The 21,381-nt window shown below is 46.8% G+C and overlaps 1 protein-coding gene across 1 annotated transcript in view; it reads left to right on the top strand.

The window, feature by feature from the left end:
* LOC117531541 (bromodomain-containing protein DDB_G0280777-like) overlaps positions 1-9,356 on the top strand; it is a 483,227-nt gene extending 473,871 nt beyond the window's left edge. The window contains exon 8 of the mRNA XM_034194661.1: positions 9,194-9,356. Coding sequence (XP_034050552.1) covers positions 9,194-9,356 — 163 coding nt within the window. The remainder of the gene's footprint in view (positions 1-9,193) is intronic.
* Positions 9,357-21,381: the final 12,025 nt, after the last annotated feature.

The raw sequence follows: 21,381 nt of genomic DNA, 5'->3' as shown, positions 1-21,381 counted from the left end.
ACTATCACTGAGGTGTTGACAGATTGTCCTTCTCTGGTAATGTTATGTGACATGGTGGTTGTTGTCTCCGGTGTGTTAATTTGGTGCTGCATTTTCAATATTCACAATCTTTCTCTTTTCAGATCACTGCTGTAATTTACATCATGAAGGCAGCTTGTTGCTTTTTTGTACATATGTAACAAGTAAGGTGGGATCTACAGTCCTTCACACTGTGACCTGGTTTCAAACAGCCATAGCACAATTTATTGTCCTTGACAGATGACCTTCGATCTTTCAGAGACATTTTCATGAGGTTTGGGGCAGTTGTGGAGTTGATGTGTGTCTTGGCATAACATGCATGGAGATCCCATGCATGTTTTATGAGTACATTGTTCATCTCTTTGTACAGTTGTTTTTGTATTGAATACACTGGCTTTGTTTCTTTTATTGTCTTTTGGATTGCCTTTGTCGCCTGTTGTCTCCAGAGAATGAAGTGCATGAATGGAGGTGACTGGGTTACAGGCAACTTCCGCTTCCTCTGACAGAAATGCAGCAAAATCATTGAAGCAGGGAAACTCGTTACCTTCCATCAGGGCCCTTTGTAACATGGCGATTCCACCTGGCAGTGAACCAGTCTGGCAGTTTCTGTATGAGCCTTTGATTTTCTTCACAGTCATTTAATATTTCCAGGCCCTTTACATGAGGCATAGCAAGCATGCATGCATTGTGAAATCTGAAAAGCGTCTTAGCCCTTCACCGTCTTCAGACTGTATTTTTGGCCAACCTGATAGCCTCTCTATGAATGGCGTTTGAATAACGAATGCCTGGCCGTACCGCTGGTTAAGCTTTTCCCAGGCATCTCGGTAAGCTTCTTCATCATTTCTGAAGAAGGTTCCCTCAAGGCATCTATGAGCTGGACCGCTCACAGACCTATTAAGGTAGTACAGTTTGTCTGCAGCGGAGATGCCCTTTTGATCGATCAGTGACATGAAGGAGGATTTCCATTCAATAGAGGATTGGCTCTCCATTGAACACCGTCAGCTCTGGTGTAGGAAGTCTGTTCATCATTATGTTATCTTGAACTGCCCTTGCAAGCTGAGCGACGCTAGGGGTTACTGATGACGTAGGTGTGTTAGATGGCAGCTGAGATGCGCTATTGGGGATGACTTGCTCACTTCTGACTGACTGGACGTCCCCCACCTGTGTTATATGTCTGTTGTAGGCTTCAAGCCTGGCTCGGGCTGCTTCCACATCCTTCTCAGCCTGCAGACGCTCCAACTCAGATCTTTGAATTTCCATTTCTTTCTTATGTTGTTCCTAAAGCCTTAATCCTTTCCTTCTGCTTACTTTCCTCTTGATCAATCTTGTATTCAGCCTCTTTCGCTGCTAGCTCTGCAGCTGCATCAGCCCGTTTTGATGCAAGGTAAGAAGATGAGGAATGGTGGGTGATATCTGAATTTGCAGCAGAACCGTATATGGAGAGAGCATAGTCACGATCCAGAAGCTCACGTAGATGACGACTTACATTTTCTGCATTAAAATCTCCATCAGTGCCAGATAATCTTTCAAAGATGATTTTCATGTCATGAGTTACCGCTTCACAAGCATCAATTTTCTCCGTAAATCTGCTGGTGGTGCCACATGGCTCCTTATTTCAGCGTACAGTTTCATGATGTCATCTTTCCCTTTTTCTAATATGTCTGCAAGTGATGACAGATTTATTTCACTTAGGTCTGATTTAAATTTTTCCCTTGCTGCACATGCTTCCATTTTCCACTGTTCATATAAACTTTATTTAATTCTTCCTTTTGATAAGCAAGCATCTTTTCAGTTGGTGTTTTTATTCTTTCAGAGCGGCGGAACACATTAGACATGTCCTGGCCTCTACTCTCTGAATGAGCCAACAGATTTTCTTTCCAATTGTTGTCTGTATGTCTTCCACTGTGTTCTCACTTTGATCTTGAAGAGAAATGTTAAAATCCAGTGTCAGTCTTATGTGCAAAACCATGTCAGAATAGTATCTTTGTTTTTGCAAGTTTGTATTTTTAGCAGCATTGACTTGTTTACAACACCTGTTTGTCACACTCGGAATTTTCTGGGACTGCATTTGCCCAGATTTGAAACCAAAAATAGTTGCCTCTAGGGACTCTTGTCGACACATAAGTATCAATGGACCATATTCTAATTCTGAAAGTTAGAAAAGGAAATCAGAAAAGTTATCTGGGACCTCAGAAAGCCCATCTGCAATTATTGCTTGATCTCCAAAATCAGTCTATGCAAGCGAAATTACACCATGATTAGTGCACAGGTGTGCCTTAGACTGCCCACAATAAAAGGCCACTCTGAAAGGTGCAGTTTTGTTTTATTGGGGGGGATACCAGTCAGTATCTGGTCTGACCACCATTTGCCTCATGCAGTGCAACACATCTCCTTCGCATAGAGTTGATCAGGTTGTCAATTGTGGCCTGTGGAATGTTGGTCCACTCCTCTTCAATGGCTGTGCGAAGTTGCTGGATATTGGCAGGAACTGGTACACGCTGTCGTATACGCCGGTCCAGAGCATCCCACACATGCTCAATGGGTGACATGTCCGGTGAGTATGCCGGCCATGCAAGAACTGGGACATTTTCAGCTTCCAAGAATTGTGTACAGATCCTTGCAACATGGGGCCGTGCATTATCCTGCAGCAACATGAGGTGATGTTCTTGGATGTATGGCACAACAATGGGCCTCAGGATCTCGTCATGGTATCTCGTGCATTCAAAATGCATCAATGAAATGCACCTGTGTCTTCGTCCATAACAGAACGCCTGCCCATACCATAACCCCACCGCCACCAGGGCCACTCGATCCACAAACATTGACATCAGAAAACCGCTCACACACACGGCACACACGCTGTCTGCCATCTGCCCTGGACAGTGTGAACGGGATTCATCCGTGAAGAGAACACCTCTCCAAGTGCCAAACGCCAGCGAATGTGAGCATTTGCCCACTCAAGTCGGTTACGACAACGAACTGGAGTCAGGTCGAGACCCGATGAGGAGATGAGCATGCAGATGAGCTTCCCTGAGATGGTTCTCACAGTTTGTGCAGAAATTCTTTGGTTATGCAACTGATGTTTCAGCAGCTGTCCGAGTGGCTGGTGTCAGGCGATCTTGGAGGTGAACATGCTGGATGTGGAGGTCTGGGTGGTGTGGTTACACGTGATCTGCGGTTGTGAGGCTGGTTGGATGTACTGCCAAATTCTCTGAAACGCCTTTGGAGACGGCTTATGGTAGAGAAATGAACATTCAATACACGAGCAACAGCTCTGGTTGACATTCCTGCTGTCAGCATGCCAATTACACGCTCCCTCAATCTTGCGACATCTGTGGCATGTTCTGTGTGATAAAACTGCTCCTTTCAGAGTGGCCTTTTATTGTGGGCAGTCTAAGGCACACCTGTGCATTAATCATGGTGTCTAATCAGCATCTTGGTATGGCACACCTGTGAGGTGGGATGGATTATCTCAGCAAAGGAGAAGTGCTCACTATCACAGATTTAGACTGGTTTGTGAACAATATTTGAGGGAAATGGTGATATTGTGTATGTGGAAAAAGTTTTAGATCTTTGAGTTCATCTCATACAAAATGGAAGCAAAACCAAAAGTGTTGCGTTTATATTTTTGTTGTGTATGGTCAGTATGAGTGTTGTCGTTAGTGCCACTTTGAAAATTAAATCCATGATAAGCAATTTATCCTAAACTTATGATCTGTTTTTTAAAAACTTATGCAAAAACAAATCTTGAGAAAAAAAATACAGTGTGCGATAGTTAATAATTATTAAGAGCCTGTTCTTTCATATTTATGAATACATTTTACCACATTGCAGTTTTTTTTTTAATGAAAACTCAACCTATTATTCTTTTTGAGTTCTACACATGTGGTGATACCTTATTTACACCAGGATTTTAAAATCAGTGCTGGCTATTGTCAGAATAAAGTACTTATATCCACAGTTTCAAATTGCATAAGTTAAATGTGTCCACTTTATGGTCTTCTCAAAATATTAAAATTACTGTTCTGGATGCCCAGAATGCATGTTAGGTTATCTAGAAACCATTGGCTTCTGGGGGCCTAAAGCGGCCCCCAGACCCACGGCCTATGGGCTTCAGCCCTGTGGGCCTCGCATTTTGTCCCCCACAATTTCTAGTTCTAAATTGCACCCTTGAATACAAACAGCCTGGCACCTGTGGCAACTGGACCCGCAATGCAGACTCCCAGACTAGGCTTAGGTGTAAAACTTTCTTCCAGGCTCTAATTTGGTACACATGTATTCAGGCAGCGGAGCAGAAGTACAATCAGGGTTAGGCAGGGATGCGGTCGTAGACAGGCACAGGTCAGAGGCACGAGCAAACACAGAGTTCATGGATGAGGCAAGTGGCAAGGTCGAGATGAGCAGAGCAATAAATGGCATACAACTAGGCAAAAACAGGACTGAGACCAAGAGGCTGGAATGTGTGCAAGAAGGGACGACAAACTGGTGGGAAGTGGTGGCTGTGAGGTGTTTAAATAAGACAGGAGTTAACAAGGTGCACCTGAGGAACAATCTAGAAAGGGGTGTGGCCAGTGAACGAAGATTAAACACTGTGCAAGATAGGGAGGAAGAGAGTGCACAAAGTGGAGTGATGTAGGATACATAGATAGGTAGACAGGTGCAAAGAGCGTGAGTGAACATAATAAGATGGGATGATGTAAAAACTGAGAACAGGGATCAGACAGACTATAATATAACTATGAACAGGGGAAATAACTAGATGACAGAACAAATAAGCAAAGACTAAATAATTAACAGAAAGCAAAACCTGATACGAAAGCATAACTGATGACACAAATGAGAAAAGCAAAATAAACAAGTGATAAACTATGATCAATAATGCAACTGTGAAAAAAAACACTGCAAACCAAAGCGTAAGCAACAAACCAAACACACACAAAAAAACAACCAAACATGCATCAAACTTGGCCGAGGAGGAATAAACCCCTTACCCCACCATACTAATCACAGCAGGTGAAATCAATCCCATGTACTGCGCCATATATATGGCGGTATATCTCTATGAGCGTGCCCTGCACACTTTAAAGGCCGTGTTGGCTCCGCCCACCTTCACCTTAAAGGTATGCTGTGCACTAACATGCCACATTCTACTCCCCTTTTCTTTGTCGGCGTCCAACGACACAACCAAAAAATTACCTATTGAATGCCCCAGGGAAGATGATGGACTTTGGAATGTTGTCCGGCAGTCGCACGAGCAGTGCGACGCAGGACTGGACGACTAGCACTTCATAAAGTCGCCGGTATAAGTCTGTTACCATCATCTCCTACAGGCATACTCTCTGTTGGAACAATAACAGGATCACTGGAAGAACAAGGATCAGATGGAACAGAATTACTGGAGAGGCCAGATGCCAAAGGAGCCACCACCCAGACATCACAGTCTCCAGAAGACTCACTATCCGAGCGCACATGAGAAACGGGTTCAACTCTTTGGGGTCAAATCATGAGACCAGGCGTAACCTGAGCCTTCAGCATGTCCCGATGTACATTACGAGAAGCATGCAAATCGGAGATTGGCGCAACAGTATAAATCGGACTATCCCCAATGGGGGTCTTCAAAACTTGAAACAACCAAGGGCACCAGATGTCCTGGATTTTATGGCGCCCCTTGTAGCTATGGTCTCGAAGGTAAACCAGCTGACCAACCTGCAAAGGTGCCTCCCTACCGCAATGGTCATACCTCTCCTTCCTACGGCCAGCATTCACAGCCAATCTCTCACGGGCACCAGTAAAAGCTACCCTGAGCCTTGAACAATGCTCAGCAACCCAATTCTGCACTGTCCCAGGAAGGGGATCGGGCACCTGTCCCAGAACAAAATCAACTGGAAGATTGGGCTCTCACCCAAACATCAAGAAAAAAGGAGATTCCCCAGTACTCTGGTGAGGCATGGTGTTATATGAAAAGAGCAACTGAGGGAGACAAGATGCCCAGTCCTGTTTCCAGGACAGTGGAAGAGCCCTAAGAAGGTTGTGTAGAGTACGGTAAAACCGCTCACATTGACCATTCCCAGCAGGATGGTATGCTGAGGTCCGACACTTATTCACCCCTTACAAATGGCAGAGCTGCTGTAGAATGGCACCCTCAAAACACCGTCCCTGATCTGAATGGATGCGACTTGGCACCCCAAAATTATAGAACCACTCCTGGGTGATCACTTGGGTGACAGTAGAAGCCCATTGGTCCCGAGTGGGAACAGCCATGGTGTACTTAGTAAATACATCCGTCATCGTCGGCAGTAATGACACCCGGTTACGCCAATCGGAGGTCACTAAAATTAACATTGAATCGGTGTGTAACTTTGCAAAAACAATGTCGGACTCTGTAGTTTTCTCTGCGCCCCTCCCCAGTTGGACCGGGAGTGACATGTTTAGCCGCATGTTCTCCTTGAATTGCTGGCTGTCTGAGTGGTGTCCAAAAAATGAGGTGGGCTTCATAGATAATTGGCAAAGCTTCTGGGGAAAACCTGGTCTTATTAGGAGAGACGGCATCCATCCCACTTTGGATGGAGCAGCTCTCATTTCTAGAAATCTGGCCAATTTTCTTAAATCCTCCAAACCGTGACTATCCAGGGGTGGGACCAGGATGCAGAGTTGTAGTCTTACACACCTCTCTGCAGCTTCTCTCCCCCTGCCATCCCCTCATTACCCCATCCCCGTAGAGACGGTGCCTGCTCCCAGACCACCAATAACCAGTAAAAATCTATTTAAGCATAAAAATTCAAAAAGAAAAAATAATATAGCACCTTCAGCTGCACCACAGACTAAAACAGTTAAATGTGGTCTATTAAACATTAGGTCTCTCTCTTCTAAGTCCCTGTTAGTAAATGATATAATAATTGATCAACATATTGATTTATTCTGCCTTACAGAAACCTGGTTACAGCAGGATGAATATGTTAGTTTAAATGAGTCAACACCCCCGAGTCACACTAACTGCCAGAATGCTCGTAGCACGGGCCGAGGCGGAGGATTAGCAGCAGTCTTCCATTCCAGCTTATTAATTAATCAAAAACCCAGACAGAGCTTTAATTCATTTGAAAGCTTGACTCTTAGTCTTGTCCATCCAAATTGGAAGTCCCAAAAACCAGTTTTATTTGTTATTATCTATCGTCCACCTGGTCGTTACTGTGAGTTTCTCTGTGAATTTTCAGACCTTTTGTCTGACTTAGTGCTTAGCTCAGATAAGATAATTATAGTGGGCGATTTTAACATCCACACAGATGCTGAGAATGACAGCCTCAACACTGCATTTAATCTATTGTTAGACTCTGTTGGCTTTGCTCAAAATGTAAATGAGTCCACCCACCACTTTAATCATATCTTAGATCTTGTTCTGACTTATGGTATGGAAATAGAAGACTTAACAGTATTCCCTGAAAACTTCCTTCTGACTGATCATTTAGACCTCAGTGCTGCTTTTGATACTGTTGACCATAAAATTTTATTACAGAGATTAGAGCATGCCATAGGTATTAAAGGCACTGCGCTGCAGTGGTTTGAATCATATTTATCTAATAGATTACAATGTAATGTAAATGGGGAATCTTCTTCACAGACTAAGGTTAATTATAGAGTTCCACAAGGTTCTGTGCTAGGACCAATTTTATTCACTTTATACATGCTTCCTTTAGGCAGTATTATTAGACGGCATTGCTTAAATTTTCATTGTTACGCAGATGATACCCAGCTTTATCTATCCATGAAGCCAGAGGACACACACCAATTAGCTAAACTGCAGGATTGTCTTACAGACATAAAGACATGGATGACCTCTAATTTCCTGCTTTTAAACTCAGATAAAACTGACGTTATTGTACTTGGCCCCACAAATCTTAGAAACATGGTGTCTAACCAGATCCTTACTCTGGATGGCATTACCCTGACCTCTAGTAATACTGTGAGAAATCTTGGAGTCATTTTTGATCAGGATATGTCATTCAATGCGCATATTAAACAAATATGTAGGACTGCTTTTTTGCATTTACGCAATATCTCTAAAATTAGAAAGGTCTTGTCTCAGAGTGATGCTGAAACCTAATTCATGCATTTATTTCCTCTAGGCTGGACTATTGTAATTCACTATTATCAGGTTGTCCTAAAAGTTCCCTGAAAAGCCTTCAGTTAATTCAAAATGCTGCAGCTAGAGTACTAACGGGGACTAGAAGGAGAGAGCATATCTCACCCATATTGGCCTCTCTTCATTGGCTTCCTGTTAATTCTAGAATAGAATTTAAAATTCTTCTTCTTACTTATAAGGTTTTGAATAATCAGGTCCCATCTTATCTTAGGGATCTCATAGTACCATATCACCCCAATAGAGTGCTTCGCTCTAAGACTGCAGGCTTACTTGTAGTTCCTAGGGTTTGTAAGAGTAGAATGGGAGGCAGAGCCTTCAGCTTTCAGGCTCCTCTCCTGTGGAACCAGCTCCCAATTCAGATCAGGGAGACGGACACCCTCTCTACTTTTAAGATTAGGCTTAAAACTTTCCTTTTTGCTAAAGCTTATAGTTAGGGCTGGATCAGGTGACCCTGAACCATCCTTTAGTTATGCTGCTATAGACTTAGACTGCTGGGGGGTTCCCATGATGCACTGAGTGTTTCTTTCTCTTTTTGCTCTGTATGCACCACTCTGCATTTAATCATTAGTGATTGATCTCTGCTCCCCTCCACAGCATGTCTTTTTCCTGGTTCTCTCCCCTCAGCCCCAACCAGTCCCAGCAGAAGACTGCCCCTCCCTGAGCCTGGTTCTGCTGGAGGTTTCTTCCTGTTAAAAGGGAGTTCTTCCTTCCCACTGTCGCCAAGTGCTTGCTCACAGGGGGTCATTTTGACCGTTGGGGTTTTTACGTAATTATTGTATGGCCTTGCCTTACAATATAAAGCGCCTTGGGGCAACTCTTTGTTGTGATTTGGTGCTATATAAATAAAATTGATTGATTGATTGATGACAAGAACATTCTCGATGCCGCTACGGGTCGGTTCCAGTAGTGTAAAATCAATAGCCACTATCTCATTAGGCCGGGAAGCTAGCAGATGCCCCATATAACTATGGGACACTGGTGAAGAATCTTTAGCCGCTTGACACCTTTCGCACTGTTGCACCCAGTGCTTAATGTCAGAGAACATCCCAGGCCAGAAGCATCGTTGACGCACCAGTTCAGCAGTCCTCTCGATACCCTGGTGGCCGTGCTCCTGATGGAGTTGCTCAAGGACCTGTTCCCTGAGTACTGCTGGCAGGAGCAGTTGAAGACGTTCTTCCCTCCATCAGACCGTAAAAGCTGATGATACAATACTCCCTCCCATTCGACAAGACGATCCCACTGCTGGAGGAGAGATAATGTCTGCCTAGAAAGGCCACGACTCTCTTCTTACGAGGGTCATGCACGTCTCCGTCAAAAGACCAAAATCTCTTTCAGACAAGGATCATCCTCCTGCAAAGCACCAATTTCAGGCAGAGACCGCCCTGGTAGGGCACTAACCAAAAATTGGCAGGCAAGATGTGGAGCTGCAAGTTGCTGAAGAGCCAGTGGAACAGAGCTGCCTGGAAGCGCACTAGCAGCCAGCTCAGAAGATGTAAGATACTGCCTGGACAATGCATCTGCATTGCCATTGCTGCGACCAGATCTATACTTTATTTCAAAGTCAAACGCAGCCAATTGGGCAGCCCACCTATGCTCAAGAGCTCCAAGCTTCGCGGACTGAAGGTAGCTTAAGGGGTTGTTATCTGTAAAGACCTGGCACTTCAGGCCTAGCAAGTACTTCTGAAATTTTTCGGTCATGGCCCACTTGAGCGCTTCATGAATCTTCATGAAACTATAGTTGGTCATATGGCGCTCAGTGGGCCGAAAGCCGCGACTTGCATAGGCGACCAGTCTAACGCCACCCTCAGTCTCTTGTGACAGCACAGCCCCAAGACCACTGTAGCTCACATCAGTCTCCAAGATAAAAGGTTTGGAGAAATCTGCATATGCAAGCACTGGGGCTGCAACCAACTTAGCCTTCAAGGCTTCAAAGCCCTCCTCACACTGGAGAGTCCAAACCTCACCCAGGGGCTTCCCAGACCCCCTCTTGTGCTTTGTTCCAGCCACTTCCACCACCAGCCTATGCAGCGGGGCAGGCAATTTGGCGAAACCCTCTACAAACCATCGATAATAATTAGCAAACCTGAGAAAAGAACGCAACTCTGTGACATGTTGAGGCCGCTTCCATTTGGCCACTGCCTCAATCTTGGAAGGGTCAGTAGAGACACCCTCCTGGGAAATGACATGTCCCAAATATTTAACTTTTGGCTGGAAAAAGGAACACTTCTCTAGCTTGGCCTTCAAGCCTTCCCAGTGAAGACGTTCCAAAACCAGTTGTAGCTTCTCCAGGTGCTGCGCCACATCGGAACAATACACAAAAATGTCATCAAGATATAACAACAGTGACTGACGTTGATCACCGAACAGCCTCTGCATTAACCGCTGGAATGTGCTTGGAGCATTGCATAAGCCAAAGGGCATCCGATTGAACTTGAAGAGGCCAAAAGGTGTACAAAAGGCCGTCTTTGGCTTGTCCTGCTCCTCTACAGGGACCTGATTGTATCCACTGGCCAGATCGATAGTAGAAAACCAGTGGGCACCAGACAGCGCATCAAGACTCTCCTCGATGCGTGGCAAGGGAAAGGCGTCCTTCCTGGTCTTAGCGTTAAGAAGGCGATAGTCCACACAAAGGCGAAGACCACCATCCCTCTTATGGACCAGGATGATAGGAGAAGCATTTGGACTGCTACTTTCCCTTATCACCTGCGCATCGAGGAGATGATTAATATGGGCCTTCACAGCCTCATATTCTGAAGGTGGAATGCAACGATAGCACTGCCAAACAGGCACATCATCCAGCAAGGGAATCTCATGGGTGACCAAATTGGTACACCCAAGGTCCCCTTCGTGAGCAGAGAACACAGTACTATACTTTTGCAACAACGTTCATACCTCTGCTTGAGCTTTAGAATTAAGTGCAGACAAATCCACTGCATCCACCCCACTTTCGAACATGTCAGCCACATTGGCGGCCACTGTTGCTGTTCCAGGGATGACCTCTGTTACCCCTGCTGGTAGACTCACGACTTCAGCCCTGCCAAGGGTTCCAAGGCTGATACGAGGATACAGTAAAACATCAGTCAACCCAACATTAATCACCGAGATGTAGACTGTACCTCTGTTAACATGCACTAAACAAGGAGAAGTGAGAAGACCAGCTGGAAGGCCTGATTCCAATGGCTCAAAAAGAAGTGCCTGGCCAGCAAAATGCTGAGGGCAAGTGCCGGCAACTAACTTCATAGTGCCACCAGATATTCGCACAGCTCGTGGACCCTGCGTTTTTACCAGTCCAACTAATGCAGTTGGCTCACGAGCCTCTGCCCAATGACACTTCTGTAAGGCCTCCATGACAGGACCTGGATCCTTGGCACCCACCGGGAGTTCAAAAAGAGAAGAACCATGGGTGCCAAAAAGCTCTCGATAGCAACGGCGAATTATATTCATTCCTAAAATACCAGGCACTGACAGTCTTGCAACTGGGGAATCCTTTACAAAAAGTATTCCACAGTGGGTTAGCACTTTATTGCACAGAACCACGTCCAGTTCTAATCAATATATGGAATCTTGAGCCCATTGGCAGCCCTCAACTGCAACCAGTGACAGGCCTGCAGACGGTCTGTGCCCCAAGGCTCAAAATGTTCTCTGAAAAAACTCTCCGTGATAGTGGACACCACAGATCCAGTGTCCAACAAACACAGAACTTCTATTCCACCCATGTCAACCTTAATGGTTGGACAAGATGACATTAAGCCTGAAAAATTGCCTATCATTGAGCCCTTAAACACCCCACCTGAACTTTGGCTCCCTAGTCCAGAGGGGGCACTAGTTTCCCTGTGGCTCAGAAGCTTGAGGAGGCCTAGAGGAAGGGTTTACTCAGCCGCGAAACGTGACCCTCTCTCCATCACACTCACTTGCATAATGGCCAGATTGATTACATCTCCGGCATATGATACTACTACGAAGAGGCCTACCACTTTGCCATGATGCCTGGAGAGAAGCCACAGTCTGAGTGCGCTGATTCAGTTGTTCCTGCTGGCTCTTAAGCAGCTCCAGGACTTCACTCAGTCCTGGTGCCGGCAAGGAGGGAGATAGAGCATTACCTCTAACCTCAAACTGAAGACCATGGATGGATGGGAGGGAAAAGCTACGCTCACGATGAACAGTAGGAAGCCCCTCCCTTTCGCACACGAGGGCCTCTGCACGTACCTGCAGTAGGGTAGCAGTTGGACTTCCGCGGACAAACCGCTTTAACTCCCTATGCAGAGTGCTGTCACATACGTGCTCAACAAACTGATCTCAAAGGAGAACTGCGGCATCTGGCACACCACCAGGAGTACTCTGTTCGATCTTCTCCTTAAGCGACATTAGAGCCAATGAAAACTCTTGTAAAGTTTCTCCATCTTTTTGTCTGGAGAAAAAAGTTTGCTGTAAAGTGACATATGGCTCTGTACAGCCATACAGTTCCAGAAGAATTTGCAAAATCCGAGCTGGGTCCTCCCGATTCTCTAGGGGATGGAACTTTATCTCACTCTTAGTCTCACCTTCCAAATGATCAAACATGAATAGCGCCTCGTCCCAGGTAGCAAGGTGATGTGCACGCATACAAGCTTGGACCTCCTCCGTCCATTCATCCAACGTTATACCAGTTCTACCATTGAACAGAGGACACTTACATCACGGGGCATAACAATCACCCGCTCTATGGATGCAGCTGGAATCCCTGAAGAAGCACTGGCAGCAGGAGTGCCCGGAGCCTGGGCAGCTCCACTAGGCCCAGCCTGGGCCCCCTCCTGGAGAAGTCGCTCACTGTCTGCTTTAAGCTGAGACAGTTGTTCTCTGAGCTGTTGGAGTTCCTCCTCCATACTGCTGCAAGTACACACACCGACCTCTACGGCAAGGGAGAAAAGGGAAAAAAAATTTTTTTTAAAAGTTCTACCAACCTCAAGTTTGGGTCCTAAAAAGAATAACATTGCTTCGTCCATCTGTGTCTACCCACAACAAAATTGCATAGAAACAGTACAAACAAGAGTCACAATTCATAAATACTACCACAGTGATCACACCTCTACGTCATTTCCATCCTGCCGACAACGCCAAGTGTGGTGAAGTGGGGTCTCGCTCCTGGGCTAGGGTTGTTTGTTTATCCTAATTAACAAAACACTATAATTTAATTCCAATTTTAAAAGAAGGACCGACAACGCCACCCAAGGATACGGCCCTGGGACCAATCAAAGCCCAATTTGTAACAGAAGGCTGAGCAAGGTACGGGAAACAGAGAGGTATGCTTATCACAAGGTAGATTTATTCTGTCAAATTTGTTTAAAAATATAAATAAAACATCACCAATATCACATTTCATCGTACTGCTTTTCACATTCACCTTATATTGCACAGAATTACCTTATTCACCCAGATCTTATATTGCACTTAACACAGAGTTAAACTATTCAGCTTTCAACCAGATCTTATATTGCACTTAACCGAGCTAAATTATTCACTTCAACCAAATTAATGTTGAGTGAGCAAGGGTCCAGCTCAGACAAAAAAAACAAAAAAAACAAATTAAATCCAAAAAAAACACTGCAAACCAAAGCGTAAACAACAAACCAAACACAATAAAAGCAACCAAACATGCATCAAACTTGGCAGAGGAGGAATAAACCCCTCACCCCACCATACTAATCACAGCAGGTGAAATCAATCCCGTGTAGTGCGCCAATAGCACCCGCAGAGGGAGCCCTCTGCAAAGCAATGTACACAGCTGTTGGCAGCCGATGAAATGTGGACAAAGCAATGGCCCTTTAATAGGAGGTGGCACCTCAAACGTACACTCCGAACACCATGGTTCCTTCTGCCTAAACAAGAGACACAGGGGCAATAAAAAACAAACAAACAAACAACCATATTAACTCAGCCTGTGTAGATGAAATCTTACCTGCCAGTGTAGGCGCATGCACCCGCAGACAGCAGGAGGAGGAGGTAGAAAGAGCCCACAACTCAGACTCTGAAGCAGAATTTGACATTAGCTGTGACACGGCACGCAAAGCCAGCAAGACCATGAACAAACTTACCACAGGAGAAAGCCCCGAGCCCACGACGCGTGCCCGACAGCACGCACTCCCAACAACCAGCAATCAAACAAACGCACTCCAGCCAGGCTGCTGCCCTGAACCCCAGACACATGCAATTAAATGACGCCAATGTCAACCAAGGCTACAGAAAAGCACAAAACTGACCTGTAAGAACGACTGGAACCCTCAGATTCCGATGCAAATGTGCCCAAACAAATTGGCACAGAACCCGCAGCACGCCGCCACCATGAGCCCACACCAGGTGGTATATGTTGTGAGGTAGAGTCATGCAGTGAACAGCGCCCCTGGCGGCATACATGCACAGCGCTTGCTCCTGCCGGACGTTCCTGTGTGTTACTCTGTGCAGCGGCTCGTGAATAAATGCTACTGAGAGACACGGCTCGACTCTGTGTGTTTCATTATGCATCAACACATGTAACATGGTGTCAGAAGCTGCGCTGGAACCCGGAGTGGGAGTGACGCTATTTGTCACTGGGACGACATACGTCGATTTGTTTTGATAGGCTTGATTATTATAAGTTCCTGTTAGCTAGCCTACTAGCATCAGCACCGCATCATGACAGAACAATGGCTTCCAACTTTACACCCAACATTCCACCGCCGGAGCCCATGAAGATGACCGGCGATCTTCACAACAACTGGGTTAGCTTTCGCTTGGAGTTTGAGGACTATCTGCTTGCGACCGGGCTTGACAAGGCAGAGAAGCCGGTGCAGGCAGCGATGCTCAGGAGGCTAATGGGGAAAGCCTGCCATCATGTCTACAAGCACAACCTGGGACTCACAGCGGATGAGCAGAAAGACTCGTGAGTGATACTCGACAAACTGGGACAATACTTCACACCAACCAGTAATGTCATTTTGAGAGGTACTTTTTTGGCAACCTTAAACAAGAGGATGGAGAACCTGTGGATGCCTTTGTCACAAAACTGAGGGAAAAAGGTGCCACTTGTGACTATGGGGCTATAAGAGATGAGCTCATTAGGGACAGGCTTGTACTTGGAATATCGGATGAAGGCGCCAGACGACGCATGCTAAGAGAGAAGGACCTCACGCTGGAGGGGGCTATTGACATTGGCCGTGCGGCAGAGGTGCTGGACAATAAGTTAAAATCTATGTCGCACGTTAGCTCCATGCCTGGGGAGAGCATCAATGTGGCATATGGACAACAACCAGGACGGAAACCGATCAGCAGGACACCCGAGTGCACAAATACATCTGCACAGTCACAAAGAGGCACAGATGACTGCAAGTACTGTGGCACATGGCACAGACGGGGGAGAGGCTTGTGCCCCGCTTTTGGAAAATCATGTCACCTGTGTGGCACTGCCAGTCACTTTGCCAAGGTATGCATGAAACGGGCCAGCGAACACGTCAGTTGAATGTTGTGGAGGACCCACTGCTAGTGGACCGGGGGGACAGCGACCGTGGGGAGAGAGATGTGTACGCAGCAGAGAGTGTGGGGGCAGTGAACAGTGAAGGAAAGAAGTGGTTCATAAACCATCCACTGCTCAGAGGGGTCCAGCAGTGCCAGCTTGACTCTGGCGCCACCTGCAACGTGATGAGCATTAAAGATAAGATTAGACTGGCACCAAGAGCGCCTCTTAAGAAAAGTCTCACCAGACTGAGGCTGTACAACAGCGAGTGGATGAGCTCAATGGGTGTTTATAGCACACAGTGTGTCATTGGAGGCAGAGCACATAACTGGACTTTGAGATTGTGCGCACCAATCAGAAGCCATTGCTTTCAGGGGAGACATGCGTGAGACTCGGCCTGATATGCTTCACCATCCCCGATGAGCTGAACAAAGTGGAGCACTGCAAGACAGGTGCACTAACCAAGGACAGTCTCATTAACACCTACAATGACGTGTTCAACAGCCCAGTCGAATCGCTGCCCGCGTTGTACAGTTTGTGTTGGATAGGTCTGTGGCGCCTGTCCAGTGCGCACCAAGGAACGTTCCTGTGGCCCTCAAGGCGGCTGTTAAGGCGCCTTGAGGACCAATGAGGACCAATATGTAAAGGACGGACACCTAACCACAGTCACACAGCCCACAGACTGGATCAGCAGTTTGGTCATAGTGAAGAAACCGGACAAGTTGGAGACTATGTATTGACCCTAAACCCCTCAACCGCGCCCTGAAAAGGTCCCACTACCTTATGCCCACTTTAGATGATGTGCTATACAAGCTGCCAAAGGCGCGTATCTTCACCCTGGTGGATGCGCGTGACACGATCTTACAGTGTCGCTTGGATGAGGAGAGTAGCCTGATGACTACGTTCTGGACTCCATGGGGTAGAATGCGGTGGCTGAAACTCCCTTTTGGCGTCTCAGTCACTCCAGAGCTGTATCAGAGGAAACAACATGAACTGCTGTCCGGCCTGAGAGGGATTGAGCCCATAGCCGATGACATCCTCATAGTCAGCTGTGGGGACGAGGAAGAGGAGGCGGTTCGGGACCACGATGCAAACCTCTAGGCTCTAATGGACCGATGCAGGGAAGTGAAGCTGAGGCTGAGCATAAGAAAGCTGCAGTTTTGTGTGAGAGAGGTCCGTTTCCACGGCCACATCCTGTCAGCGGAGGGCCTCAAGCCTGACCCAGAGAAGGTCAGGGCAGTCCAAGACATGCCAAACCCCATGGATGCAAAGGGTGTTCAGTGCTGTGTTGGCTTCGTTAACTATCTGTCAAGGTTCATGCCCCGCCTGTCGGAAGTGTGTGAGCTACTGAGGAGACTGCTGGACAAAGAGGTGCCGTGGCACTGGTTGCCCAAGCATGATGCTGCCATGAAGGAGATCAAGATACTAGTCACAGCAGTGCCAGTTCTGCGCTACTATGATGTCAGCAAGGCCTGTCACCATACAGAGCGACGCCAGCCAGACAGGCTTGTGCTGTTGTCTACTACAAGGGGGACAGCCGGTTGCATTGGCCTCTCGCGCACTGACCCAGACAGAGCAGAACTACACACAGATCGAGAAGGAGTGCCTAAGCATTGTATTCACCTGCCAACGCTTTCACTACTACTTATATGGGAGGAGTGATGTTACTGCAGAGACCGACCACCACCCACTAGTGTCAATCTTCACTAAGCCCTTCCTCAGCGCGCCTAAGCGCCTTCAAAGCATGCTCCTTACACTCCAGAATTATTGCGTCACGGTGGTGTATAAGCCAGGCCCTGAAATGTACATCAGTGACACACTGAGCAGGGCCACCACCCCCGCCGCAGGGGACGGGCTTTCAGTACAGGCGTGACATGGTCTGCAGCATGCAGCAGGAGCAGCAGGACGCGGCAGTCATTCAGCAAGCAGACTACCTAAACGTCACCGGCCAGCGCCTCGCCCAGATTCGACGACACACAGAAGAGGATGTGTGTCTCCAAACACTCAAGTCAGTTGTGTTGGAGGGATGGCCAATGCACAAAGAGGAGAGTCCCAGGGCCATCAGAGAATACTGGGCCATCAGGGACGAAATAAGTGCGCAGGACGGTGTGCTTTTCAATAGCCAGCGTGTCATCATCCCGAAAGCTATGCGTCCTGAGATGCTGAGACGGATCCACTACAACCACGTGCTAATTAGAGCTATTGTTTAGTCACCAGCCTATAGCAGTCTGCCTCTCGGTAGGAGGGGTCTGGTTAGGTTTAAAACTCCAGCTTTTGTGACTTCTTGATTATTCTTCTCTACAAGTGTCAAGACAGAAGTCAGACCACCAGAGCAAGAATTTTAGCTGAGGAAGCTTCTGCGATTTGAAGCGAAACGTCCTCGCGTCAAGCAACCCAGTCCAGTCGAAGATTCAAGCTTCTCTACTGTGAGTATGCACATGAGCACAGAAAGAGACCATGATGTCACACCCACTCCCCACGCGTCCTTGGCAGCTCGTGAGCATGGACCTGTTCAGCTACGCTAGACAGGACTTCCTGCTCATGGTGGATCACTATTCTGACTTTTGGGAGATTGATTTGCTCCCAGACCTAGCAGCTGAAACAACTATGTGACGGTGCCAAGGCACAGTTTGCACGGTATGGCATCCCTGACCGCATCATTTACGACTGTGGGGGGTCAGTTCGACTGTGGAGAGTTTCGTGCGTTTATGAGGGAGTGGGGCTTCGAACATATCATGTCTTCCCCAAGACACCCGAAGGCCAAAGGCAAAGCGGAGTCTGCAGTAAAAATTGTGAAGGGTCTGTGCAGAAAGGCGGACCGCGGTGACGAGGACCCCTGGAAGGCTTTTCTACACTGGAGGAATACGCCCACAGAGGGTATGCACTGCAGCCCAGCACAGCAGCTGATGAGAACTCTTCTCCCTGTGGCCGACCAGCTGCTGGAGCCTCGGGTCGTCACTGGGGTCACTGACAAGCTGAGAATGAAGTGTCAGGCTGCAGAGCTGCTATATGACAGATCCGTGAGGGACCTACCAGAACTGAACGTGGGCCAGCCCATCAGGATGAAGCCACTTCCTGGTGACAGGACAGGCCGATGGAGGAGAGGCGTCTGCCTGCAGCAGGTAGGGCCGCGGTCATACCTCGTCAACGTGGAGGGAACGGCTTATCGCCGCAACAGAGTTGATCTCCGACCAGCGGAGTTTGCACCTCCGCAGCCACCAGCCCACATGGAACGGCCACCTGAGCGGCCTGAGGTACACGGGCGCAGCTGTAGGGGGGCATCCGAGTCAGGGCAACACGGAGGAGGTCACCAACAACCCAGCAACATCTCCGAGGTCGTCAGCCCAGGAGCCATTGCCGTCTTCCCCACAGACTGTGCCCTCGCCAAACTGTGAGTTACAGGTCCGGGCCTTCTCCCGGAACGGGAGGCATATTAAGTCTCCGGACAGACTTGACCTCTAGGTCATGCACTGAGGTGGGACTAACGCACCCACACATTACAATATAGTACTAAAAAGACAAAAAAAAAAATATAAGAGGGATGTTCATTTAAAATGTTCTGTGTGTTACTGTTCTGAATTCCTATCTCCGTGGCACTAATGTCATGTTGTTCGATGTGGTATTCTGTTAAAAGAAAGGGAGATGTTGTGAGGTAGAGTCATGCAGCGAACAGCGCCCCTGGCGGCGTACATGCGCAGCGCTCGCTCCTGCCGGACGTTCCTGTGTGTTACTCTGTGCAGCGGCTCGTGAATACATGCTACTGAGAGACACGGCTCGACTCTGTGTGTTTCATTATGCATCAACACATGTAACAGTATATCTCTATGAGCGCGCCCTGTGCGCTTTAAAGACCTGTTGGCGCCACCCACCTTCACCTTAAAGGTATGCTGTGCACCAACATGCCACACAACCACAAAACGGCTGAAGAAAACTAGAATAGAACAGAAACCAAAACCCAATACTAAAGTAGAACAGATAACAGAAAAGAGAATAGCAAAAATAAACATGATAACTAAATGATAATGAAAACACAGACTGACTGAGCAAAACAAGAACAGAACTAAACCATGGCAGAAGTATCAAAGAAACAAAGTGACAATGAAAAACAGAACAGAGAATAAACACGATGAAAATAAACAACTAATAACTCAGAGCTTGAGCAGGGTAGAAGTGGAGTGGGTAAAAGGAGGAAAAATTTAAACCATAACCCCGATCAGGGCCGAGCATGACAATGGTACTGTATGTGTGTGGAGTAGACAGTTCTGAAAAACTGAGTGACTGTGCAAGAAGAAGAGTGAGGAAAGCCACCAAGACACCCAGAGGAAGTTATAGGCTTCTCTATCTGATTGGAGAAATTGTGCACAGTGCATGTTTTGTATTGTATTTTGTATCATCAGTTATACAGCTTCATGATGAAGGTACAGAGGAGGATTTTCTTTCACCAAAACATCAAATCTAGGCTTCATCTCAGATGGACCTTCTGGCAAACTGTAGCTGAACTTTCAGGTCTTTTTTAAAAACAAAATCCCGGCTGCCTCAAGGCTTCTTCCTTGTGGATTTATATCAGATCAACAAGACATAAATATGACACACATATGTGAAATACATGACAGAACACTGTGGAAATGAAGACGTATAAAAGTGTCTTCAAACATATTGGAAACATTCTGAGAAATGGCAACAAGCACACGTTCAGTTCCACTTTGTGAGGGGTTGAACAATCTGGGGAGAGACTCGGCTCAGCTCTTGTCTCTCTGTTGGATTTCAACAGGAAATACAGGATTTCAGTGATTTTGACTATGAAAAAAATTATCAAAACTTTTGTGCAGCAACATCGAACTGCATTTAAAACATCCTCGTGAAGCTCCTTGAAGAGATCTGTTGTGGTTTGGGAGGGGTCATAGTCAGAGAAGCACCGGGGGGCTGTTGTTGTGAGCAGGCTGTAGTGGGGGCTGCAGATTGGACTCAAAGACAAAACTGTCTTCAGCAGGGGATGGTTGGGGGGGGGGGGGGGTGTATTGTTTGGTCTCCCTTTTCTCCTCCTGCCTGGTGGCTCCATCCTCAGCATCCTTCTCTCTATATACTCTGGGTCCCTCCTCTGCACATGTCCAGACCATCTCATTCTCACCTCTCTGACTCTGTCTCCAAACCGTCCCCCCTGAGTTGTCCCTCTGATGTGTTCATTCCTAATCCTGTCCATTCTCGTCATTCCCAAATAGCATCCCAACATCTTCAGCTCTGCCTCCTGTCTTTTGTTGGTGCCACAGTCTCTCAGTGATACAACATAGCTGGTCTCACTGATGTCTTGGAAAAACAACGGGACACAATAATTTACACATTATTAAAACTGTATTTGCAGTATATTTTTAAACACAAAGTCTAAAAAAGTTATCAATAAGACTGTTGACCATCAGGGAAAAAAGATGTTGTTTGACCCTATTTTTAAATCCTTTTTTTTTTCTGCAGGATGTTGTTTGTAGATCAAGTATCTCCTGAGCACCAGTAGAAGAAAAGGATGTTGCCCCAAAGGACCCAACCGAGGGGACAAACAAGGACAAGGCACTAGCATGTAGAATTAATGCTGTGGTTTTCTGAATTGAATTTAAATTAAGAAATGAGGTCGTCTCGGGTGATTTCTGTACCTACATCACACCACGTAAAACAGCTCATCTGATTAGATTTGCCTAATCTGATCGAAATTACATCAGGTCAGAGGAGGGAGTGTAAGTCTGTTTCTAACCCAATCGTCTTCCATGTAAAC

This window comes from Thalassophryne amazonica, chromosome 18 (assembly GCF_902500255.1).
Source record: "Thalassophryne amazonica chromosome 18, fThaAma1.1, whole genome shotgun sequence".
In the NCBI taxonomy this organism is placed as follows: Eukaryota; Metazoa; Chordata; class Actinopteri; order Batrachoidiformes; family Batrachoididae; genus Thalassophryne; species Thalassophryne amazonica.
This window is presented reverse-complemented; position numbering and strand designations above follow the sequence as displayed.